Genomic DNA, 27,436 nt, shown 5'->3' on the forward strand with positions numbered 1-27,436 from the left:
TTAGGTCTTCCAGTCTCTTCTCTTACTTCTTTTGGTTTAAACCCCTTACCATTTTCATTGCCTTCCTCTGGATCGCTTCAAGTCTTTTTATATCCTTCATCAGATACGGACTCCAGAACTGAACACAATACTCCAAGTTCACCTCTCTTCTGCTGGTTATTCCTCTTTCTATACAGCCTAGCATCCGTCTGGCTACAGCCACCGCCTTATCACACTGTTTAGATGTCTTTAGATCCTCAGACACAATCACCCCAAGGTCCCTCTTTCCGTCAGTGCTTATCAGCTTCTCACCTCCCAGCACAAACGCTTCCCTCAGATTTCTACCCTCCAAATGCATCTGCACTTCTTCGCATTTAATTTTAGTTGCCAAACGTTAGACCATTCTTCTAACTTTTGCAGATTCTTTTTCATGTTTTCCACTCCCTCCGGGGTATCCACTCTTTTACATATTTGGCCCAGGTCCTCTTGCCATCTATTTCAGAGTGTGAGGGTTCACAGCTGTCTTTCCCAATCTCTTTAAGTGAGGTGGAGGAGATCATTGAGTCTCTCCCTTCTGGTTCGTCACCAGGGTTGGATGGTTTCACCAATGCATTCTATAAAAGCTTTAAAAAGTTACTGGCATTAGGGTGTGTAATGCGTTGAGTGAACAATCTTTGCTGCTCCAGACATGGCAGCTGGCAGCGGTTACTCTCTTGCTTAAACTGGGTAAGACCATGGCAGCTTGTGAATTATATTGACCTATCTCGTTGCTGAATACAGATAAAATTTTTACCAAAATATTGGCTGCACGACTATAGCAAGTGATGCCAAAGCTGGTACATGTGAATCAGGCAGGTTCCATCTGTCAACAGCAGACTTTTGATAATGATAAATTGGCTGTGCATTTGATTTGGTATGCATGTACTAAATGGATTACAGCCCTGGTGCTTTCCCTAGTCGCTGAGAAAGCCTTTGATAGAGTCAATTGGAAGTTTCTCTTTCAGGTGCTTTTCAAAATAGGGTTTAGTGGTCAATTTTTGCATTGGATTCATTTACTTTATAGGGCACCACTATCTCGACTGAAAATCAATGGGCATCTCACAGCCCCTATTGCATTAGAGAGGGGCTCAGCAGGGATGTGTCCTCTCCCCTCTTCCATTTGCATTGGCAATGGAACCGCTGGCTTGCTTAATTAGATGGCATGAAGGTATTCGGGGGATTCAGATTAAAGATCACTCCTATAAAGTATTACTTTTTGCCGATGATATCCTTTTGTTTCTTAGTGAACTGGAGTGTTCCCTCCCACACTTGACTCATGTGCTGGAGGTGTATGGCCAGGTTTCGGGCTTCCAGGTCAATATGTCTAAGTCCGAAATCCTTAATATTTCTTTGCCACCTCACCAAGTTAGGGCGCTACAAGTTACTTTCCCTTTTTGTTGGGCTCGGAAATCGATTCAGTATCTAGGAGTCGGAGGCGGAGCTTACCTAAGATGGCGGATTGGGAGTAGCTGCGGAGACGCCGTTGTGCTCATCGTGTGGATTTCCTAGAGTTATGGTAAAAAGAAAGTCTAAACTTCGGGTGTTTCCCGTTGAGGCAGCAGCACCATTGGGTCCGATGGATGTCTTTGTAGAACGCGGCTCATGAACGTTACAACCGGAGGGTGCCACGGCTGGAGAGACTGCACAGGCTGAGGTGCGGGATCTCTCCTTTGAGGCTGTTATTCTGTCCCCGGATGAGCGAAGACCGCCTTGCTGTTCCGCTGCGACGGAAGAGTCGATTGTTGACTCACCGGCTCGAGATGCCCTCTTGCTGTCCTCTCTGTTTGGGAGGACTAACCCTGGAGGGGGAGAGGAGGAGCTTCCAAGATCACAGCAAGCGGTGAGGAGTTCACAGCAAGCCCGAGGAGACTCTTCAAGTTCACTGATGGCTACAGGTATTTCAGTAGCCCAAGAAACTCTTTTGATAAATGAAGTGGTATCTGGTTCAATGGGCATTGCAGGGATTCCTGGAACTGAGATTGTTCCCTTGCAAAGGCCCAAGGTGATTACGATGGAATCCATATGGGGGCCATATCTAGTATGCAAACTTTACTGGGGAGTCAAATTCAGCAATTATCTTTGAGCTGCAATACTGTTATATCGGAAAATTTGGAACTAAAGGATAAAGTTACAAGCCTGGAAAATAAAATGAGTGACATTGAACCTAAAGTAAAAACTGTGGAAGTACAAGCCCAGACTTGGATTAAGGACAGTGCTAGTTTGCACTTTAAACAAGAAATGTTGGAAAATTCTGTTAGAAGATGTAATCTTCGGATTATTAATTTTCCTAAAGTACAAACAATAACTGCCCTAGCTATGTTTAAAAAATATTTGTTAGAAATTTTGAAGGTACCAGAAACTTCGTACCCACCTCTCACAAAAATATATTACCTGCCAACGAGAGTTAAATCTCAAAATCCAAATCAACAGAATTTATCTGTTGATAGTTTGGATTTAACACATTTTCTAGAGAGGTTGGATACGGAAAATCAGGTCCCTGCTACCTTAATAGTACAGTTTGCAATTGACTCAGACAGGGATTGGCTGCTTAAAATGTTTTTTGAGCATAGAGATGTTCCATTCATGACAAATATAATTAGGATGTACCCTGATGTATCTCGCTCGACCCAGAAAAGAAGAAAACAATTCTTAATATTGAGACCACAGGCTGTTCAGCTAGGGGCGACCTTTGTCCTAAGATATCCCTGTAAATGCGTTTTGACATATGGGGGGAATAGATATGTATTTTATGATCCACAGCATTTATCTAAATTTATTTCTGATAGAGAGTCTTCATGAGCTGCCTTGTTCTCTTATTAAGCTCAACATATTGGTTCAAGAGCACTCAAAACGCCTATCTTTTTGCCTTATACTAATTGCTTTGATGACTTATTTCAGTCTTTTTCATTAGCCTCGTCTCCAAAATTGTGGACTAATAATGCGATGTATATTTTGATATTCCTTAGCTGTTTGGAATTTTGATTTAATTTCAATTTACACTGCATGTTTTCTTTTATTGACTTGTAATTATTGTCAATTATTAAAATTATAAATAAAGAATTCAAACAGTATCTAGGAGTCCGATTGACTGCTGATGATAAAGATTTATATAAGGCTAATTTTCCTGCCGTCCAGGAACAACTGATGCGGGAAGTGGATAGATGGGAGGGATTGATGCTTGGATGGCTGGGGCGTATCACTGCCATTAAAATGATATTGTTGCCCAAATTGTTGTACTACTATATGGTGTTACCGATTGCAATTCCTCAGGGGTTTTTCATACTCTTACCCGTAAAGTATTTGCATATATTTGGAGGCACAAACGCCGTAGGGTATGCCGGACAGTGTTGTTTCAACCAAAGAAGGCTGGGGCCCCAAACATTTACTTATATTATCAAGTGGCTTTATTGCAGGAGGTTGCGGCATGGACAGGGTATTTTGATAAGCCTTGGAGGCATATAAAACGGGTATTTTTGCCTGGTATTTTGCTTTGGAGGCAACCATGGGTGCCTATTGATGAACTTCGGGCCCGATTGTCAGTGGCTAACCCTTTTTTTCAGGTAATTATACAAAATTGGTATTGCATATGTAGTAAAATGTTTCCTGAGCTGAAATTTTTTGCACAAATACCCCTTAGTTTGCTACTGAGCTTTGGCCCTAGGGGAAAAGAACCCATACGTCATGGTTGGGTGCAAGCAGGCTTGTGTACAGTTGGGCAGGTGTGGGCAGCAGAGGGGTTGGTATCGTTTGACTTATTGAATGTTGATGCCTTCCCCTATAAACAATTACAGCTGTTTCTCCATAGACATGCTTATTGGGACCTTCTTTTGGTGGACACGGGTCTGGAGCTAGCATTGAGGAAAAGCGTGGGGCAGTGAGGTATATATCGTTTATATTTGGCCCTGCTTCTTCATGAAGCTCCTGCAGATTCTTATAAAGATCAATAGGTTTCTGAACTAGGCAGAGTGTTGGGTGCGTATGAATGGTCCTTTTTGTATAAATCTTTGTTCTCTGTCCCAGACAATCTCCTCTTCCTTAATTGAGAATGGTTATAAAATGTGTTATTGTTGGTACTTGACCCCTTATCGATTATCTCATATGTATGCTAATACTGATAGTCTTTGCTGGAGGGGTAACCAACAGGGTACCTTTAAACATATATGGTGGGATTGTTCTATAGTGAAGAGCTTTTGGAATGTGGTAGGACAGATTCTAGTGGGAATAACAAGTAAACACAGTCCTCTGTAAATGGAATGTTGCCTAGTCAATGCCTGTATTCCAGGATACACAGTTCAGGAACATAAGTTAGCCATTTTTGTGTTCACGGTGGCACAAATAACATTGGCAAGGTGTTGGCGCTCTCCACAAACACTAGATCATTGCCATCTTATTAAACGATTGGACTATGTTCATTTGATGTGTCATTTGATGGCTTTACAACATCATGCTTTTCTTCCCTATCATAAAATATGGGATTGTTTTGTGACTTGGAGGGTAACACACTCGTGTTAATGTTTTCCATTGTATTGTTTAGCTGGGGTATTTTGGGAGGGGAGGGGGGTGGTTTGTTGTTTTTTTTTTTTGGTAGTTTTTCTATGCATCTTGGGAGCTTTTGTATTGAGCTGTATATATACTTATTGTGTTAAAAATGTTGAATAAACAGATTTAAAAAAAAAAAAAAGAGCCTCCTATGAGGAACCACTTCAAAGGCTTTGCTGAAATCTAAGTAACTTACAACTAGCGCACATCCTTGATCCAATTTTCTGGTCACTAGTCAAAGAATTCAATCCAATAACCGAAGTGAGTCTGTAATTTCCCGCTTCATCTCCGCAACCACTTTTGTGAAGAGGTCTCTAAAGATTTATTGAACAAATCTTTAAGAGGACCCGCCAGAACCTCTTGGAGCTCCCTCAATATCCTGGGATGGATCCTGTCCGGTCCCTTAGCTTTGTCCACCTTCAGTTTTTCAAGTTGTTCATAAATACTTTCTTCTGTGAACGGTGTAACTTTGTTATTCAATTGCGGTCCTTTTCCATGTTTTTCTTCTGTGAATACCAAACAGAAGTATTTGTTTAGCATATTTGCTTTGTCCTCATCACTCTCCACAAAGCAGTTCATACCTTCTTTCAGTCTCATAATTCCATTTTTTTTTTTCTTTCTCCTTTCACTAATATACCTGAACAAATTTTTGTCTCCCTTTTTTATATTTATAGCCATTTGTTCTTCTGCTTGCACTTTCGTCAGATGTATCTCTCTTGTGACTTCTTTCAGTTTCATCTGATATTCCTTTCTGTACTCCTTTTCTTGAGATTTTTTATATTTCATGAATGCCAGTTCTTTTGCCTTTATTTTTTCCGCCAGTTGGAATGCACCAGGGAGGGGCCCGAGGCTCTGATTGGCCCAAGTTGTTTAAGGCCCCTCCCATGGAGAGGGGGGGTTCTTGTAGAGAATCCAAGATCTCCCTACTTCTAGAGGAACCTGCAATAGAGATACCCCATTCATCTTCCAGCATGTTAAAATCACCAATTAGTAAAACTTCCCCTTTTTTTAGATATATTCTGAATGTCTACTATTAAATCTCTGTCCTCTTCTTCCATCTGTGAAAGAGACCTGTATATCGCACCAGTGTAAATATAGTTTACAGGAAAACATTCAAGTTGAAATCTGTTTCAAATATCACAATTCCCACTGCAGCTCTCTGAGACCCTGGCTGGTTCAACACAGCAGCATAGAGGGGCCATTCTAAGGCTGTCCACTGGTGCCAAGTCACTTGAGAAAAAGCACACCAGGTTCTGAGGGAACTGTGTTTTCTTTCATCTCTCCTAACTGCTGCTCTTCCTGGAGATTCTATCAGCTGGTTCAACACAGCTTTCCCTGTCCAGGCTCTTGTCCAGCAACAGAAGGGGGAAGCCATCGGCACGATGCAGCAAGGCCCTGACGTGGTCACCAGCAGTGGATTGATGCAGGCGTTGGAGGATCTCCTGTGGCCTGCCCTCTCTCCCCCTCTCCTCGGCAGACTTGCACTCCTGCAGCTGCGTTGTTGGACACATCGAAGGGGTCTGCTGTCGGCGGCGCTTGGCCTTGCCAGTTTGGTGACTGGTGTCATGGTGGCCTTCATTGGTGTGGTGGCTGGTGTTATGGTGGTCTTCATTGGCATGGTTCCTGGTCCTGCTTCTTTGGTGGCGGCCGGTTGACCTGGTTCTGCAGAATGAACTTACTATCAAGCCATCTTAGAGACTTTTCTATCTCTTAAAGTTGTTTTATTTTAAATTTTTTATCTTCTTTCATTATTTCTATTTTCTATTTCTTTGATTTTTGATCTTAGAAATGTATTACATATTTTTATTTTAATCAGGTACTTTAGCTAGATTGTGAGCCTTCGGAACAGATAGGGTAGTTTTTCTCAAGTACCTAATTCATTTTAGTTTGATACATTGTAAACCGCTTAGGTCAGTAAAATGCAGGAGTGGTATATCAAATCTTAAATAAACATAAACATTTATCATTTCCTCTTTCCAAATTGATCCACAGTGCCTCTTCCTTGCCCTGCAAATCCTGCAATTGTGTGGCTTTAATATAATGCTACTCCCCCCTCCTTTTCTTCCTACCCTGTCTTTCCTGAACATATTATAGCCCGGTATAACTACATCCCAGTCATGGTTCTCTGTAAACTATGTCTCTGTGATCGCCTCTATATCTAATTCCTTCCATCACAGCTTCTAGATCCAGAATCTTGTTTCCCATACTTCGAGCATTAGTATATACTACTTTTCCCATCCGAATAGAGGTATTCAGTTATTTACTTATCTGAGGCTTATACTCCTCCGGGGGCTTTGATCATCCTGCCCCATCACTTCTGGTTTAAAGCCCTCTTCAGTAGATTAGCCAGCCTGCTGCCGAAGACACTTCTTCCCTTCTTTGATTGATCTATATCAGGGGTGCCCACACTTTATGGGCTTGCGAGCTACTTTTAGAATGACTAAGTCAAAATGATCTACCAACAATAAAATTTAAAAAAAACACAAAGCACACTGAAAGGCAGAGAAAATGTTAATTATTCATATTCCGGGTTTTTTCAAAGAGGTCACGGCAGATGACTCTATGCAATGTCACCTCAGTAACAAAATACAAAAATAGACAAATACACCTCCTCCCTTTTTACTAAACCACAATAGTAGGTTTTAGCACAGGGAGTTATGCTGAATGCCTCGTGCTGCTCTCAATGCTCATAGGCTCCCTGCGCTAAAAAACGCTATTGCGGTTTAGTAAAAGGGAGCCATAGTGCAAAATATAGACAGCAGATATAAATTCTCAAAACCGACACATTTTGATCACTAAATTGAAAATAAAATTATTTTTCCTACCTTTGCTGTTTGGTGATTTCATGAGTCTCTGGTTGCACTTTCTTCTTCTGACTGTGCATCCAATCTTTCTTCCTTTCTTTCAGCCTCCTGTATGTTTCCTCTCCTCCAGACCTCATTCTCTCTCCCAACTTTTTCTTTCTGTCTCCCTATTCTCCCTTCTTTCTGTCTCCCTGTCTGCCCCCTTTCTTTCTTTCTCTGTGCCCTCCCCCAAGCCACTCGGTTTGCTGCCACCGCCATCGGGGAACAGCCCCCAAGCCACTGCTGTCCCAAGCTTTCCCTGCAGAAGCGTCGCGCCGACCAGCATTCCGCTCCCTGACGTCAATTCTGATGTAGGAGAGGAAGTTCCGGGCCAACAAGGTATTTCTCCTCATTCCATCCAGCCTAAGCCCCATCTCTCCTTGATCCAGCATTTCCCTTCTGTGTTTGTCAGAATTACCATTCCACCTATTTTCCAGCATCACCCTTCTTTGTGTCCATCTCACCTATATCCCTATCTCACCACTTTTTCAGAATCTTCATTTGTCTCTGTCCTTGTCTTTACCCCATGTTCACCATTTGCCCTTTCAATGTCTTTATCTCCCCCCCCACACACACTTTTTCAGCATTACTTCTATGTCTCCCATTTCACCTCCTCTTCATGTCCCCTCTGTATCTCTATCCTTATTCAGTAGGTCCTGCTTACTCTTTCTCTTCTTTGTGTCACTATCTCCATTTTCAGCTTTCCCCCCTTTTCCTTTGTTAATGCACCCTGTAGCCAGAATCTATCCACCCTCCCTCCTCTCCGGCCCAGCCCAGTATGAAATATTTCCTTTTGTTTCCCTCCCCTCTCTCTTTCTCTCTCTCTCTCTTCTGCTCCCTCACCCACGAGTCCTGCATCTGTCCCTCTCCCTTCTACCTGCACCTGGCAAAACCCCCCTGCTCCGCGGCTCTCTTAAGCAACTCGTCAGCAGCGGTGATCAAGACAAGCTGCCGACATCGAAGCCTTCCCTCTACGAGTCCCGCCTTTGTGGAAAAAGGAAGTTGAAACAAGCGGGACTCGCAGAGGGTAGGCCCCGACGTCAGAAGCTTGTGTCGATCGCTGCTGCTGAGTTGCTGAAGAGAGCCGAGGAGCAGGGGGTGTGGCCGGAAGCAGGTAGAAGGGAGAGGGCTGCTGGAAGAGGTAGAAGTTCCGGAGTATGACGCCGACCCGGGCCAGGATGATTTCTTTTTCAAGCTGTTGTTGCTGCTGCCGCCGCCACGCCACCACGCCCCCCCCCAAATGACAAAAACAGCCTAATGCCCGGCGTCGGCGTCTTTGACGTCGGGGAGAGGAAGGCTGATAGGCCCGGTAGATCGGGACGGCAACACGAGTCTATCACAGAGCCCGGGATGGGTTCTGCGATCGACTCACATTGCCTTCCTGAGCTACCGGTCAATCGTGATCGACGCGTTGGGCACCCCTGATCTATACCATCCCTTCTCAGCAGCACATGGTCCAGGAAGCCAAAACGCTCTCAACAACACATCCAAGTAACCACATATTCATCAAGAACATAAGAACTGCCATCTCTGGATCAGACCTTCGGTCCATCAAGTCCACGATCCGCACACGCGGAGGCCCAGCCAGGTGTACACTTGGCATAATTTTAGTCACCCATACCCCTCTATGCCTCTCGTAAGGAGATGTGCATTTAGTTTGCTTTTAAATCCTAGAACGGTGGATTCCGGAATAACCTCCTCTGGGAGAGCATTCCAGGTGTCCACCACTCATTGCGTGAAGCAGAACTTCCTGATATTTGTCCTGGACTTGTCCCCCCCCCCCTTAGCTGCAGTCCATATCCTCTTGTCCGTGTCACACTGGACATTGTAAATCATTTTTTTTTCCTGCTCTATTTTGTCAATTCCTTTCAGTATTTTGAAAGTCTCGATCATATCCCCTCGCAGTCTCCTTTTCTCAAGGGAGAGCAATCCCAGTCTCTTAAGTTGTTCCTCGTATTCCAAGTTCTCCATATCTTTTATTAGCTTCGTTGCTCGTCTCTGCACCCTCTCCAGCAGTTTTATATCCTTCTTTAGGTTGGGAGACCAAAGTTGGACACAGTATTCCAAGTGTGGTCTGACCATTGCCCTATAAAGCGGCATTATAACTTTCTCCGATCTTCTCGTGATTCCTTTCTTTATCATGCCTCTATTTGCTTTCTTTGCCACTGCCGCACATTGTGCCGACGGTTTCAGGGTCCTATCTATCAGTACACCCAGGTCCTTTTCTTGTTCGCTGTTACCCAGAGTTGCACCTGACATTCTATACTCGTGTTCCATGTTCTTTCTGCCTAAATGCATTACTTGTACTTTTCCACATTAAACTTCCTCTGCCATTTCTCCGCCCATTTCTCTAACTGACACAAGTCACTCTGGAGTTCCTCGCTATCCTTCTGCGATCTGATTGCCCGGCATAGCTTTGTGTCATCTGCAAACTTGATGATCTCACTGGATGTTCATTCTTCTAGGTCATTGATGAAAATATTAAATAAGATGGGCCCAAGTACAGAGCCCTGGGGCACACTACTAGTCATTTCTCCCAGTCTGAAAACTTCCCATTTATGCCCACTCTCTGCTTTCTGTTCTCCAGCCATTTGCCTATCCATCTTAGTATATCTCCCTCTATTCCTTGGCTTTGTAGTTTCCTGAGAAGTCTTTCATGTGGAACCTTGTCGAACGCTTTCTAGAAGTCCAAGTATATTATGTCCACCGGTTCTCCACTATCAATTTGTTTGTTCATGGTCTCAAAAAATTGAAGTAAATTCGTCAGACATGATTTCCCTTTCCTGAAGCCATGTTGACTGGCTCTCATCAGGTCGTGTGTATCCAAGTGCCGGACTATGCTATCTTTAATCGGTGCTTCTACCATCTTTCCAGGGACAGACATAAGACTCACAGGTCTGTAGTTGCCCGGTTCGCCTCTTGATCCTTTTTTGAAAATTGGCATGACATTCGCTATCTTCCAATCGTCTGGTATCTGTCCAGTTCTAATTGACAGGTTGGCAAGTTTTTGCAAAACCTCTCCAATTTCAACCTTCAGTTCTTCTCTGACCTGGCACTTACCCTCGACAGGGAGGATGTCTTCCCTCTCTCACTGGATCTGCTTCAGTCCATCCCATTTGGGCAGAATAGTGAGCTAAAGCTAAGAAAGAAGGAATTATGCTTTACCTGATCATTTCCTTTTCATTAGTCATTAATTACCATTTTGTAATCCTGCCCTTGGAACCTGGGGTTCTGGGTGTGCTCTATGTTCTGTTAGTTGGTCAACGTTTTGTTTTTTTTTTCTTTTTGATTCGTTACCTGATTGGCTTTCCCTGGTATGTGCAGGGTAGCAAGTGTTGATTTGCTCACTTGCTGCTCATTGTGGTTACTGTGGTTGATAGGGACATAGGTGTGTAATGAAGGGCTTTGGCAAATGCATACTGGATTCTTTCAGGGCACACTACAGCTTATCCAGTAATGTGACTGATAGAACTCAATCTTTTTCTACTTGCTGGTAGTAAGGGGCAACCCATTTGTGCAGAATGGTTTTGCTGACTAAAGAAAAGGAAAATTTCAGGTAAGGCATAATTTTTTCTTTATGTACATAAAATATCAGTTGATGCATGGTGATGGTTTATTATAATTTGCCTGAAATAAGCAGGAAAGGTAATGCCATTTTGTGCTTACTTATATTTGCAACAAGTAGAGACCTTTCCAGGGGTGGAATCAGTACATTCATGCTTTTGAATTTTCAAAAGGATGTGTGTAAATTTTGAGTTTGTGCATGCATACTAAATATCAGATTTAAATGAGCTTGTGGGTAATTTTAATAAGATAATTTTCAAAGGGAAAGCGTACATGTACTTTCCCATTGAAAACTGGTGTAAGTTTTGCATGTAGGAGGCCTATTTACAAAACTATTCTCCTTGTGATGTGATATGTTCCAAAAATGAAGCTTTTAACTTATGTTTTGTAATGGGCTATTAATGTTTACTTGTCTCGCTTCTTAAAAATCTTTTTTGAAACCTCACTGTGGTAACTTATAAAAGCCCAGCTGTGTTCTTACCTCCTATAACATCAGTAGACTGTGTGGTGTCATTAGAGTAAAGAGTATAATGTATTTTTAATACCCAGGCACTTCTTTAAATAGCATGGACATTCAAATGCTGTTTTAAATCAAAAAGAGTTCAAAATTTGGGAACCAGAAAGTAGTTACTAGTATTCTTTTTTTTACTAGAAGAGGATATATCCCATTCAGCATCTGTGTTAGGTAAATAGGAGAAACCTCAGATTTTTGTTAATGCATTTGGAAGGTATGCTGATCAGCATGGCAGCAGTCCTGGGTTTCAAAGCCCTCCTCCCTCCTTCCCTCCCTCAAGCCCCAAAGTAGCAGAAGCAGGTGGCGGTCCTCAGCCGGGGAAACTCCCTTGCTCCCTTACCTGAAGCATAACGGTCAGCAGGAGGTAGCCTCAAAACAGGCTGCTCATGGCCAGCCCTGGTGGGGCCTTTCCTCTGATGCGTCGGAAGTGATATATCAGAGGAAAGGCCCTGCAAGGGCTAGCCATGAGCAACCTGTTTTGAGGCTGCCTCCTGATCACTGTGCTTTGGATAAGGAAGAGAGAGAGGGAGGGAGTTCACAGCTCAGGCCCGCTGCCTGCTTCTGTCACTTAGGAGCTTGAGGGAGGGAGGAGGGCTTTGCAGCTCAGGACTGCTGCCTGGCTGGTGCTTTGGGGAAGCAGGGAGGGGGGTTTGTAGCTGCTTGGGGGCTTGAGGGAGGATTTGCGGCTCAGGACGCTGCCGCTGGTGCTTCAGGGGACTTTTTTTTTACACTGGCGATGTTTTTTGCCGGTTGTGTGTGAGTCCCGGTTAACCGAGACTCTACTGTAAACAAAAACTATGAAAGTATACATTAGGTCAGTTGTAAAACCAGTACTAGTACAAACATCCTTCAGATCTTACTAATTCTCTTCTTCCAAGAGTGTGTGCAGTGGAGGCTTTTTCCAAGGCCATATACACCCCCCCTTAAAAACAGAAGTCACTTTTGATCCACTTTTACTAAACATTTGTAACATTTGGTAGTACAGTATTTTTAAAATTCTGATTTCCTTATCCTGCTACTAGATAAATACAGATAAGTGGGTTGTGCTTCGAACCAGCAGATGGAGTCAGAAAACTTTGACTTTCAATTGATGTCATGGCAGCTCTTATGTTCTTATGTCATCACCAGTAAAAGATTGAAGTTCTAGAATTTGCCTATATTCTCTGCTCACAGCAAATGGTTGCTGCCCGATTTGCCGATTTGAATGGATTCACCAATTCACTTCAGTGAATCGACTCAAACTGATTTCGTTGTCCAAAAAAAATCGGACTTACCAATTCAGTGAAACTCCCCTCTTTCCACCCCTGATGAGACCTGACATACCTCCGGAACCCTTAAAGCAGCAGTAATGGTGGCTAGTCAGCTCAACAGGCTGCTTGTGGCCTGTCCTACTGGGCCTTCCCTCTGCTGCGAAGCCCTGGGAAGCCCTGGCGAGACAGGTTGGGATCAGCCTGTTCACAGCACTGCCTCTTTAAGGCCAGCCACCGCTGCTGCTGCTTTGGGAGGCCCAGAGGTATGTCAGGTCTCACAGTGGGAGGGTCGATGGGGTGCTGCTGCATAGGAGGATGGGAGGGAAGGATGTAAAGTTGCTGCACAAGGGCATGGATTGGAGGGGAGGAAAGATGCATGGGGGAGAGAGGAAGAATTGTTGGGGTGGAGGAGAGGAAGGGGCAGATAAAGCTAAGAGGTAGGGGTGAGAGGGAGAAATCCTGCATATGGTGGAGGGGAGGGAAACATGCATGGAGAAGAGAGAGAGAGGAATGTTGGACATAGGGTGGAGGGCATGGGGAGAGAGAAGGAAATATTGCACATGATAATGGAGGGGAGGAAGGGAAAGATGCTGCATAGAGTGTGTGGTGCAGTGGTTGAAGCTACAGCCTCAGCACCTTGAGGTTGTGGGTTCAAACCCCACACTGCTCCTTGTGATCCTGGGCAAGTCACTTAATCCTCCATAGCCCCAGGTACGTTAGATAGATTGTGAGCCCACCAGGACAGATAAGGAAAATGCTTGAGTACCTGATTGTAAAACCGCTTAGATAACCTTGATAGGCGGTATATAAAATCCTAATATACTTGATACTTGATACTTGACTTAGGGCATAAGGAGAGAGAGAGAGAGATGATAGACAGTAGAAAGAAACAAATGTTGGATATGGCAGGGGAAGTTAGAAAAAAATAATTTTATTTTCTATTTTGTGATTACAGTATATCATATTTGAAATGTGTATCCTGCCAAAGCTGGTGTTAGACAGCGAGCATGAGCTAGGACCTAACAGAGAAAGGAAAAGTCTTTTTGTTTATGCCACAGCACCGGCATGCAGTTCTGGTTGCCGTATCTCAAAAAAGATATAGCGGAATTAGAAAAGGTACAGAAAAGGGCGACAAAGTTGTTAAAAGGGATGGGTTGACTTCCCTAAGAGGAGAGGCTAAAGCAAATAAACTAAACCTTAAACTTATATACCGCATCTTCTCCAAAAGATAGAGCTCGGCACAGTTTACAGGAAATTTAAAAAGAAGTAAAACTATAATAAGAATTAGTGATTGTATAGAGAGCAGCGAGATTTACATTTTTGAGAATAGCCAAATTTTCAGCTAGGGCTCTTCAGCTTGGAGAAGAGACGGCTTGGAGTGATATGATAGAGGTCTATAAAATGATTATTGGAGTGAATTGTTCACTCTTTCCAAAAATACTAGGACTAGGGGACATGAGATGAAGCTAAGTAGTAGATTTAAAACAAACCGGAGAAAATATTTCTGCACACAACGTGTAATTAAACTCTGAAATTTGTTGCCAGAAAATGTGGTGAAATCAGTTAGCTTAGCGGAGTTTAAAAAAGGTTTGGATAATTTCCTAAAAGAGAAGTCCATAGGCTATTATTGTGATGGCTTAGGGAAATCCACTGCCTATTTCTAGGATAAGCAGCATAGAATCTGTTTTGCTACTTGGGATCTAGCTAGATACTTGGGACCTGAGTGGCCACTGTTGGAAACAGGATACTTGGTGTGATGGATCTTCAGTCTGTCCCAGTATGGCCATTAATAAGTTCTTATGTAATGTTCTGGGTCTGAGCAAGTGGGAACTGGGAGCATGGACATTCCAGATGCTAGTGAATTGCCAGGGAATACAGGTTATCGATCTGGTGATGTCCCACAGGAATGCCTAGGCTGTCAAGTTTTTCAGATAAAAGAGGTAGCCCAGCTCCCAGGGAATTGTGTTGCCAGCCATATTCTCTAGAGAGACTTAACTCCCCCTTGTCCCCCACCCTGTTTAACATCTACCCTAGGAAACCTCTTGCAGAATCTACAGCTCAAATTCTTCATCTACATATACAACATCACCATAGTCATCCCGCTATCCTGCTGTACATCTGAGCTGCTAAATTCCCTCTCATTCACTCTAAATCAGGTTGAACTTTGGATGTCAGCGTTTAGATTAAAGCTAAATTCAGAAAAAACTAAATTTTTCTTGGCAGCCCCAAATGACAAAATCAAGGAAACTACACTACATGTAAATGGGCTGGATTACTGTATTGAGCAATCCTTAAAAACACTAGGAGTCACCTTAGACAAGCATCTCACTCTGGAGAAACACTCTGACCTAGTATTTAAGAAGTGTATCTCGGTGCTTTGGAAACTCCGCACCATTAAAAAATACTTTGATGACGCCTCCTTTTGCCTGCTGGTTCAATCTGCTATTCTGAGTGTTCTGGACTACTGCAATATCATATACTTAGGTGCCTTCAAGAAAATCACCAGGAAGTTGAGGTTGGTCCAAAACACTGCCGTCCGTCTCATCTTTGGCCTGAAGAAATGGGAACACATAACCCCTTTGTACCACAAATTGCACTGGCTGCCGTTCAAATCCAGAGTCCTATTTAAGTTCTCATGCTTCTGCTACAAAACAATATTTGGTCTGTCACCGGATTATCTTTAACCACACTTTAACCTGAATTACAACAATAAGAGCTCCCGCAGAATAAATCTTTTCGCTTTTCCCTCACTGAAATCATGTCATCTTAAAAGATTCTTCGAAAGAACCTTCTCTTTTCAAGCGGCCAAACTAAACTCATGGCTCGCCCAAATTGTGCTTGATGCCTCTTCTTATCTCAATTTTAGAAAACAGATTAAAATTCAACTTTTCAACAGACCAAATCCTTAACGTTCTCCATCACTATCCCTCCCCATTCTTTTAAGATTGTTGCTCCCTCCTATTGGCATATATGTACTTTTTTCCCCTTCACTTAAATTGTAGACGTATAACTTGCTTGACTCTATGATTGCTTTGTTATGTTCTTCAATTCCAACTACATTGTTTGTACTGCATTTAACTGTTGTGAACCGCCTAGAACTCCCTGGGTATAGCGGTATACAAAAATAAAATAATAATAATAATTATTATTATTATTAACTGTCTTACCTGCTTAGAAGCTCAACAAAGCTGCTAGTACTACTAATCATTTCTATAGTGCTACTAGATATATACAACGCTGTACATCAAAACACAGAAGAGTTGGTCCTTGCTTAAAAGAGCTTATAATCTAGTCAAGACAGACAAACTGGACAAAAGATGCATCACTGTGCTCATGTTGGGGATTTACAGAGGGAATGATAAGACAGATATTGGTGCTTAGAAGGTGGGTTGGAGTTTGGAATTGAAAGCATCTTCAAAGAAGTGGGCCTTGAGTCTAGATTTGAATATATCCAGAGACAGAGCCTGATGTATCAAGTCGGGCAGTTTGTTCCAGGTATACTGTGCAGCAAGGTAAAAGAGATGATAAGAAAAACTTATTGGATAAGCGGAGTGCCTAGAGTGGGGGGAGAGATAAGAGTAGAGATGCTGCGGAGCGAATACACTTGTAGGTCGGTAAGAGAACTGTACAGTACAAGGAAATGGATAGGGTGCCAATGAATTGACTTGAAGAGAATGGTAATGTTGACATAGCGACACTGATAGAATATGAGGCATGCAGCAGAGTTCTGAATAGATTGATGGTTTAACAGAAGGCCAGTGAGAAGCAGGTTGCAGTAGTCTAGGTGAGAGGTGATGAGGGTATGGATAAGGGTCTTGGTAGTGTGCTCCAAAAGAGTCTGATTTTAGCGATATTGTAGAGAAAAAAATTACAGGTTTAAGATAAGATTTAAAAGATATTCACCCAAATATTTCATTTCTTTTAACACTGGAATATTAATACCTTCAAAATGAAAAATGGAAGAAAAACTCACATCAACTAAACTGGATAAAAAGAAATAATCTGTGATTCTTCCACAGAAAGGTGGTATATGAAAATTCTAATAACATTAGTGGCGAAAATCCTTGTTTGTTTTGAATCGTTATATACTGCTTTTACTAGATAAAAAGATAAAAGTGATTTACAACCCATAAAAAATATAGAAAACCAGGAAATGCTAAAAATCATAATAGGAAATATCATACACATAATGTATGCATTCACAGACACATGTTTAGTGAAAACAACTCATAAAACAGTGCTGCCTGGTACTAATTTGGCCACATAGAGAACTATTCACACTTCCAAAAAAAGAAGCAAAATGCCCCCACATTGTAATACTACTCCAGTCTGCAAGACAGGAAGTTCATATTGAAGTTCCCTATAGTGGGAACTGATCAGAATGCCCTCAATATGAAAACATTCTCTAGAACACAGTTCTTCAACCGCCGGTCCGCGGACCGGTGATGGTCCGCAGGAAATTTTTGCCGGTCCACACAGGACCGGCAAGACTGACTGATTTCAACTTCCTGCCGGTCTGCGCAGGGCCGGCAAGATCAACATCCGAAGTCTGCGCTGGGACGGAGAGATCTTGGGGAGCCTCTGACAGTGGCTTTCTCCCCTCTCTGCAGCTCTCCTTTACTTCCCAGCAAAGCGATTCACGAAGGCAGCCTCTGATGATGCAACTTCCTCTTTCCTCAGAGGCGGCGCGACCCAACAAAGGACCCGAAGCTGCCTTCCTGAATCGCTGCGCTGAGAAGTAAGAAGAGCTGCTGGGAGGGGAGAAAGCCACTATCAGAAGCTGCTGGGCAAGGAAAAAAAAGGGACAGCTGCTACTGGAGAGGGAGAAGGAGAAGGAGAGATGCTTCTGGGAGGGGAGGAGGGAAAGGAATCTGGGAAGCTGCTGGGCAAGGAAAAAAAGGGACAGCTGCTACTGGAGAGGGAGAAGGAGAGATGCTTCTGGGAAGGGAGGAGGGAAAGGGATCTGGGAAGCTGCTGGGCAAGGAAAAAAAAGGGACAGCTGGTACTGCAGAGGGAGAAGGAGAGATGCTTCTGGGAGAGGAGGAGGGAAAGGAATCTGGGAAGCTCCTGGGCAAGGGAAAAAAAGGGACAGCTGCTACTGGAGAGGGAGAAGGAGAGATGCTGCTGGGAGGGGAGGAAGGGAAGAGAGTTACTGCTGGACAGGAGGAGAAGGGAAGGGAGAATGAAAAAAGGAAGGAAACGGCTGGCAGAGAGATTAGAGGAGGGGAAGGGGAGACACAGGCATGAGAAAGTAGAGAGATTGATGATAGGAAGGGGTCAGCAGAAAAATAAGCAGAGAGGGACAACGATGATAGATCTGGTACAGGAGAGATACAAATGAAGAGAGCAGTGAAGCTGGAATGAATCATGTAAAAAGGAGAGAGGGGGCACAAGCTGGATGGAAAGGGGAGAGGGGCATAGAAAGAAGACAGATACCATATGGAAGGGGGAGAGGACATACAGTGGATGGAAGGGGCAGATGCTGGATTGAAGAGACAGAGAGGGCAGATGCTGGAAGGAAGAGAGTGAAAAGAAGATTGAAAGCAGAAACCAGAGACGACAAAAGGTAGAAAAAATTTTATTTCTATTTTGTGATTAGAATATATCAGATTTGAAATATATATCCTGCTAGAGCTGGTGTTAGACATAACTGGGGACTGCAAAACCCAGGCAGTGCTTCTTTAGCTTCCAGCTGGCTTAGGGCGCTCTCTGACCAGGGGGCAGTTGCCCTAGTTGCAGTCCCCTAAAACTATTCCTGTCATGTGTGACTGCAGTATTCTGTTAGCATGATATTTCTGTGTAGCATTCTGTAATAATTTGGCTTGTTCAGTTTTCTTGATAGTAGAGGGGATATATGTGAAGAGGAGGGGAGACAGGGTTTTTTTTTGATCCTTGCTCTGAATTATTTGTATTTATAAAATGACAATTGTACAGAATATTGTTTCTTTTTATACTTTAATAAAATACATTCAATATAAAATCATAACTGAGGCTTGTGTGGATGGGATCAGATGATTTGTGGGGACCGAGCTCGCGGAAATGGGGTTTTTAAATTTTAGTCCTAGTAGTTTGCCGGTCCACAAAATAATTCTTTTTTTTCTGCCGGTCCACGGGTGTAAAAAGGTTGAAGAACACTGCTCTAGAACAGGCATGTCCAACTTCGAACAGGTCGTGATCTACTTTTTCTGGCCAAAAGTGTTGGTGATCTACCACCATGAAAATTAAATTTCAAATTAAATTTTAACCCAATAAAAGTTGGAGGTTCCCCCCTATTTTTAATGAACCTTCTGTCATTTATTTGGATGTGATCAGCTGTTAAGCAAAAACAAAAGATACAGACGAAGATACAGTAAGAACTGCGAGGGAAATGGAAAGTACATTTTTTCTTAAAATTTTATTTAGTAATAACTTTCTTTAACTTTTATTGAGTAATTTGTGTTAAATTTAGGTCAAGTATTGATCCAGGCTGCTCTTGCTCATTAGTGAGACATTTGAGCCTGCATTTCATCCACCAGCTTTTTGAACATAAGCATAAGAACATAAGCAGTGCCTCTGCTGGGTCAGACCAGAGGTCCATCACGCCCAGCAGTCTGCTCATGAGGCGGCCCATCAGGTCCAGGACCTGTATAGTAACCCTCTATCTATACCTTTCTATCCCCTTTTCCTTCAGAAAATTGTTCAATCCCTTCTTGAACTCCAATACCTTACCCTGTCCTATCACGCTCTCTAGGAAGAGCATTCCAGGTGTCCACCACCTGTTAGGTGAAGAAGAACTTCCTGGCATTGGTTCTGATTCTGTCCCCTTTTAATTTTTCCGAATGCCCTCTCGTTCCTGTAGTTTTTGAAAGTTTGAAGAATCTGTCCCTCTCCACTTTTTCTATGCCCTTCATGATCTTGTAAGTCTCTATCATATCCCCTCTAAGTCTCCGCTTCTCCAGGGAAAAGAACCCCAGTTTCTCCAGTCTTTCAGTGTATGAAAGGTTTCTCATACCTTTTATCAAACGTGTCGCTCTCTTCTGAACGCTCTTGAGTATCACCATATCCTTCTTTAGGTATGGCGACCAATATTGGACGCAGTACTCTAGATGCGGGTACACCATCGCCCGATACAACAGCAGGATAACTTCTTTCGTTCTGGTTGTAATACCCTTCTTGATTATACCTAGCATTCTATTCGCTTTCTTAGTGGCCGCTGCGCACTGTGCTGACAGCTTCATTGTCTTGTCCACTATTACCCCCAAGTCCCTTTCTTGGGTACTCTCACTCAATGACAGCCCTCCCATCGTGTAGCTGTACCTTGGGTTTCTGTTTCCTACATGCAAGACTTTACATTTCTCTACATTAAACTTCATCTGCCATTTTCCACTCCCCTAGTTTGTTCAGGTCCCTTTGTAAATCTTCGCAGTCTTCTTTAGTCCTAGCCCCATTAAATAGTTTGGTGTCATCTGCACCCCTGTTTCTAGATAATTTATAAATACATTGAATAGCAGTGGTCCAAGCACCGACCCCTGCGGAATACCACTCGTGACCCTCCTCCAGTCCGAATAGTGGCCCTTCACTCCTACCCTCTGCTTCCTACCCGCCAACCAATTCCGGATCCATCTGTGTACGTCCCCTTCCACCCCATGGTTCTTCAGTTTCTGAAGTAGGCGTTCATGGGGTACCTTGTCAAAGGCTTTTTGGAAGTCTAAGTATACGATGTCTATGGGGTCCCCTTTGTCCATCCGTTTGTTAATTCCTTCGAAGAAGTGCAATAAGTTTGTCAGGCACAATCTTCCCTTGCAGAAGCCATGTTGGCTTGTTATCATAAGTTTATTCCTTTCTAGATGCTCCTCGATGCTATCTTTTATCTGCGCTTCCGCCATTTTCCCCGGAACCGAGGTCAGACTTAGCGGTCTGTAGTTCCCCGGGTCACCTCTTGATCCCTTTTTAAAGATGGGCGTAACATTGGCTATCTTCCAATCGTCCGGGATCACGCCTGTTTTCAGGGATAGATTATAGACTTGTCGTAGTAGTTCTGCTATTTCCTCCTTCAGTTCTTTCAGTACCCTAGGGTGGATTCCGTCCGGGCCTGGTAATTTGTCAGATTTTAATTTTTCTATCTGCCTGTGTATGTCTTCTAGGCTTACTTCCATGGATGTTAATTTTTCTGCTTGGTCTCCTTTGAAGATTTGTTCAGGTTCCGGTATGTTGAATGTGTTCTCTTTTGTAAATACTGACGAAAAGAACATGTTTAGTCTTTCCGCCATTTCTTTCTCCTCCTTCACCACTCCCTTTCTATCTCTGTCATCCAGCGGTCCCACCTCCTCCCTAGCCAGCTGCTTTCCTTTAACATATCTGAAGAACGGTTTGAAATTTTGTGCTTTCCTGGCTAGCCTCTCTTCATATTCTCTTTTTGCTTTTCTAACTACAAGGTGACATTCTTTTTGATACTGGGTGAATATTACCTGAGGGCCAGTCTCAGGGAATCCTGGAGATGTTCATCTGTCATGTTGGAACGTTGTGTACTCTGTCATTTTCAGATGGAAAAACGCAGATTCACACAAATAAGTTGAACTGAAACAGGAGTGCACAGTTTCACTGCATCTTCTCAAGTTGGAACTTTGTCTCTAGGCACTAGCTTCCAGAACGATTCTTGCTCAGCATGGGTCTTGAGAAAAATGTATTTTTTAAGGATTAATATTTCTTTTTCAAGAGATGGCTTATTCAATGAATAATTTTTACTGATATCAGCTGCAGTTTCTTTAATCTCCACATATACTTTGAATGGGTATGACAAGTACTCCACAACTGTTCCAGTTTTTTGGAAGTCACAGAATCTATTTTTGAATTTCTGGATAACAGAACAGATTTCTGTCACATACTTCTCATTGTGAAAACCAAAATTTGTATATTGTCCCAGATGGTCCTACATATTAGGAAAATGATCAAATTTGCTCTTGTAGGATGAAACTGTACTCATCATCTCGCCAATGCATTTGTTTTTACCTTGTAGTTCAAGGTTCATATCACTTAGTTCACCTGTAAAGTCAGCGAGAAATGCTAGATCACATAACTACTCCTCATCTTCCAACTCTGCTTGGTCATCTCCCCTCTCCTTCAAAAAAAACTTCTTATTTCATTCAGCAAATCATGAAATCTTTCCAGAAATTTGTGCCTACTTAGCCACCTTACATCTGTGTGCAAAATGATTTCCGCTTCCCCTTCATTAAGAGTAAGATTGAAAAGCCGTCTTTGAAGTGATCTTCCACAAACTGAATTTCAATTTTGAAAGTGATGTCCATGACAGTCTTTGTATTGAGTCTTTTGCTTGCCAAAACTTGCTGGTGAATGATGAAATGGTAATAAAGGAAATCTGTGAAGTCGTCATGCTGTCTACAGAGGGCTATGAAACCCTTAACCTTACCTGTCATTGCTCTTGTTCCAATGGATGATACTTTGTCACAAAAGAATGGAAAAAAATAAATATTTCCTGACCAGTAGTTCTCCCTTTTAAATAAATCATTCCAAGTAGTTCTTCTTTAACACTAAAGTCCTCAAAAACCATCTGGATAAAGATTAGTAACTGGGCTATGTCTCTTATGTCTGTAGATTCATCCAGTTGGAGTGAGAAAGCAACACAATTTGAAACATCCTCCAACAATTGTTCAGTTGTGTCTCCACACATCTTTTCTATTCAACGCACGATGGTGTTTTATGACAATTGTACATCTTGAAGAGCAGCTATGATATCTTTCTTATTTTAAATCCTTCAAAAAGATTGTCAGCTGCTTCAAGAAAATAATCTTTTACAAATTCCCCTTCAGTGAAAGGTTTGTATTTCTTTGCGATCAGGTTGCTGACCTTGAAGGATGCTATGGTTGCATTGACCGAATGTGACCTTGGCTTCGCCATCAACTATTGCTGAGTAGCCAATTTCGATTTAAGTTCTTTGAGCTTCAGTTTCCGAATTTCACTTTTGGGTGGAAAATCAGCATCAAACTTATTGGTAAGTAGAGCCTTATAATGACGTTCCAGATTTTTGTACAAGGATACTGGGGCGTTACAAATTACACAACAACGCTTGCCTTTCACCATGATGAAGAAGTAGTCCATTTCCCATTCATCATGTAAGTGGTAGATTTTGCTCTTCTTTGGAACGCTCCTGTTCATTATACTGGGGTGGCTGGATGTAAGAAGGCCAAATCTGCTAAGTTAGTATAAACACTGGCTGAATCTGGTCCAAAACTGTCATTGTCCCAAAATATTAAAGATCAACAGGAACTGAAGACTTCTGGATGATGTGCAATACAAGGACTGGAGATGCCAAAACCACAGTTCTAAAAGTAAAATAAGAATTCATTATACTGGCACCAATAATCAAATACCACCAAACAATCATCAAAAAAACTCAAACACCTGTCCAACAAACCAGATAAAAATCAAATACCGCCAAACAAGTTCAAATACCACCACACTCGATTTAATAAATTCTGTACACAGTGTAGAATCAATACAAAGTCAAGGCGAAATAAAATTACAGTGTAGCATCAACGCAAAGACTAAGCAAAATAAAATTGCAGAGGCAAGCAAAAGTCACAGTGGTTTGTACCAATTCGAAGGCAAGGCATAGGCAAGTTAGAACAAAATTGGAAAAGCCCACCAGAATCACCAAATTCTTGACACTTTGTATCTGCCAAAAAACGTTTAATGAAAGCGAACTATAAAGCGACCAACGACCAGCACACGACACAACTAATATGGTAAGTGTATTCAGGTAAAGCCTGGGCAAATGGATATCGCCCAGTATATAACACACTTCTAAGGGGTGTTGGGGAATGAGTGATTCTGAGAGGCAGAAAACCAGTTATGATGCCGGACCTGTGGCAGGACACAGGCGGTGGCCCCCCCTGGGGTACCCACAAACTATTGGCATGAAAATAACAAGCGCCCCCAATATATCCGCAAGCAAGATTCCTGCTGACAGGGGAAAAAGATAGGCAAAGGATCAGCGGCGGCAGCAAGCCCTCGGCAGACTACCTGCTGGCACGAGCTCTCTCCTAGCGACAGGGTGAGCTGCTGGAGATATGGAGCCAAGTTGGGCTGGCGATCTACTTCTGATCCTTCCGCGATCTATAGGTAGATCGTGATCTATCTGTTGGACATGCCTGCTCTAGAAGAAAAGGCTACTCTGATAATGCTTCATTTATCAAAGTTTTTTTTTTTGTATTGAGCTAAAAAAGGCTGTAATTCATATAGTTTTGAAAAAGGAATTCCACTCTCATGATTCTGGTGACTCCAAATTGACTCTGGCAGCTTTAGTATGCTGATTTGGTAAAGCTATTGATGGAGGTGCCACTGCTGTTCTCTTGGGGTTGGGGCTGCTGCTTAAACATAGCACTATCCTCATGGAGGGTCAGGATCTCTTTTGGCATATGGTCTGGCCGTTTAAAAGTGCAGATTGACACACAAGGGCTGTTCTGCAGCTTTGGTGTCCATGCTTTGAAGGTGCACATGCCTTCTAATTACCTGGCTGTGCATGAGTCTGATGTGTTTTAGGTCTTGTGTGGAAATCAGGTCTTATCTGTATGGTGGGTGAAAACTTCCTGAATTCTGGGCTTTATGCAAGGGTGTTTCCAGTGTAGCTGGACTGATAATTCCCTTAAGGTGTAGGTCATGACACTGGCCCACTACTGGGGTCGGGTTGGCAGCTCTTAGTGATTTTTGAGCAGTGTGAAACTGCTACAACCAACCTGCCTGATGTGGCGCCACAGTGGGATCTAAATTTGGTGCTGAAGACATTGGTGTGCCCAGAGTTTGAATCTCTGAAGCACTCCACTCTTCAAGATTTGTTGTTTAAGGCAGTCTTCAGGATGGTGACCTGCTCAGCTAGGTGTGCCTCAGACTTGCAGGCTCTCTCTTGTAGAGCTCTCTATTTTTTCCTTTTTGACACTCTGTGTAGGTTTCCTACCTCCATCTGCTAGTTGAGAAGCACACCCACATGTTTGGAGTGGTCTAGCAGGAAAGAAGTTAGCAGATATGAACAAATTTATTTTAATATATGTACTGTATACTGCTAACAGAAAATTGTTGCTTCCTCTGGGAGGATGAATAACAACGAAACAACTTTTAACTCCATAAAAATGAAAATCAAACTTCTTGTTTTATGCAGTGGTCTGTCAGTGTATGAGTCACTGAAAACCCACAGGAAGTTAACCATTCTTTTATCTGTTACTATAGGCAGCCTGAGCTGCATAGTAGCATCCTAGCTAGGTTCATGACTAATTTTTTTAATTAGGTAGTCTTTTAAATGGTCTAAATAGTGAGTGCAGTAAAGTTGTTTTTGTAAATTAATAACTGTATGGTTTTGAGCATGTTCAAGACTTAACATAAAAACATGATGGCAGATAAAGGCCAAATGGCCCATCTAGTCTGCCCATCCACAGTAACCATTATCTCTTTCTCTCTCCAAGAGATCCCACGTGCCTATCTTATGCATTTATGTTCATGATTAGGTACTGGTTTTTCTGTGGGTGGGGATAGATGATGGAAGCTGTCCTTGAAGTCACACTGCACTAGGATATATATTAAAGCAGAAGTTAGCATCCTTTGTCTTATTTAGACTTACTGAATTAACCGTGCTTTGATAATGCCAAATTAACAATCTGTCTACAAAGCAAATTTTACCATTATTTTCTTGGATTGCTCATATGAGGGCTGTTCAAAAAGTATCAGACCTTTATTCATAAAAAATACTCGTATTCAGGTACAACAATCTTATACTAATCTCCTTTAAAGTAGTCCCCTTGGGCTGCCACACACTTCTTCCAACGATTCTGCCACTGTCAGAAGCAATGCTGGAATGCCTCTTTTGAGATTGCTCGCAACTGGTCCATCGCATTCTGTATGATGTCTTCTCTTGACTGAAATCTGGTCCCTTTCAGGGGCATTTTCAGCTTGGGGAAAAGCCAGAAGTCACATGGAGCCATATCGGGAGAGTAGGGAACCTGAGGAATCACAGGTGTGTTGTGTTTGGCCAGGAAACTCCATATCAAATGTGAAGAATGGGCAGGTTCATTAGCAACTTTGGCACGAACTTCGCTGAAATTCTCCTGAAGCCCAAATCCTCAGTCAAAATGGAATGAATAGATCCAACGCTGATGCTCCCCTCGTCTGCAAGTTCTCTGATTTGACGATCCTGCATCACCAAGGTCCTCACTTAGTCAATGACGATCTCATTTCTGGATGTTGAGGGCATACCAGAACATGCTTCACTCTCCACTGATGTGCAGCCATCTCTGAAGTGGTTGTACCACTCCTTTATCAGTGTGGTACCCATTGCTTTGTCCTCGAAGACCTGTTGAATCTTGCGGATCGTTTCCACTTGGGAATCACCAAGCTTTACACAAAATTTAATGTAGTAGCGTTCAACTTTTTCTGTAATTTTGTCAAAAATGAAAATCGGACGGCAGGAAAAAATTCAAGCATGTGCATTAGGGTCGCCTAAATATGTGCACCAAACCACGCTTCCCTAGTTTTATTTATTTATGCAAAAAAATTAAGGCCTGATACTTTTTGAACAGCCCTCGTATGTAGGAAGAAACATAGTACTAATCTTGACCACTAAAAAACAGAAGAGCTGAACCTGGGACAAAACAAAATGGTTATGGAAAAACTTGTAGACATACAAGCTTTCAAAAAGGAAGCTGCATCTTTCTAATTCCCCTAGGTAGAGTAATATAATTATGTAGCTGGGTACATGCCAAGATAGATTTTCAAAACTGAGATGGAAATTTTATAGTTTGTCTATGTCTAAGAAAACTGTAAACTCATTCTTGGTGATTATGACCATCTGTTCCAAGTTGTAACCACTTTTTTTTATCAAGACCAGAAGATGCAAATTAATATTTTTTCTTTTTGGTATTTCACTCTTTTGAATATAAAATTAGGTTAGTAAATTCCTTTTTTATAAAATGAATCCTCTCTATTAGCGTATTGGTGTTTACAAACTATGAAAGCTTTTTCAAAGTTTTATTCCACTGTTGAAAAAATTCCATATTAGTAAGAATTTGCACTCTTGTTCTTCTGTGATTTAACTAGCTTTGAAATATGAGCCTTTTCTTGTTTCTCTAAGATTATGGCATCGTCGTGGGATTGTGATGTCTTTTTTGCTGCTATTTGTGATGCTTACATCTGCTTATTATATTGAAGGCTCACATCAACAGGTATGGAACAAATGATTTTCCTTTGGTTTCAAAGCCTTAAGTCCAAGCGTGTTAACTAAGTCACCCTATTGCCTTTCTAACTAAAAGACACATATGGTAATAATCCCCAGTAGATCTCTTCTTCTTTCAGCTTAACTGTGTCCCAGATGCACTAACAACTTTATATCATTTTTTATGTGTATGTGGAAAAATGCTTACTACATCTGACCCTATGAAAAGTTTTGCCACTGAGTAAACATTTTGGACTTGTAAACTGATCAGCTTTCTCTAAGTGGTATGGTTAGCGTTGTCCTTTCCCTCTTTATTCTCCTCATTAGAAACCCATTTAACGCCATTCCTGCATTCAGGTAGGAATGCTATTACTCCACTAGTCCAATGATTTGGAAAACGTACATCTTTGTCTGAGGTTCTGTAAACATATTTTAAAAGATCAGTGTTTCTGTTCTTTCCTCATGCTTCAGTCAAATTTAAATCCCTGTACTTGTAGATATCTTAGAGCCAAAA

General features: G+C 42.3%; 1 protein-coding gene across 3 annotated transcripts in view; it reads left to right on the forward strand.

The window, feature by feature from the left end:
- The window catches only part of VMP1 (vacuole membrane protein 1), a 288,381-nt gene that overhangs the window by 32,815 nt on the left and 228,130 nt on the right, over nucleotides 1-27,436 (forward strand). For all 3 annotated transcript variants that reach the window (XM_033922822.1, XM_033922823.1, XM_033922824.1), the window contains exon 4: nucleotides 26,842-26,932. In XM_033922822.1, coding sequence (XP_033778713.1) covers nucleotides 26,842-26,932 — 91 coding nt within the window. The remainder of the gene's footprint in view (nucleotides 1-26,841; nucleotides 26,933-27,436) is intronic.

Source organism: Geotrypetes seraphini, chromosome 15 (assembly GCF_902459505.1).
Source record: "Geotrypetes seraphini chromosome 15, aGeoSer1.1, whole genome shotgun sequence".
Taxonomy (NCBI): domain Eukaryota; kingdom Metazoa; phylum Chordata; class Amphibia; order Gymnophiona; family Dermophiidae; genus Geotrypetes; species Geotrypetes seraphini.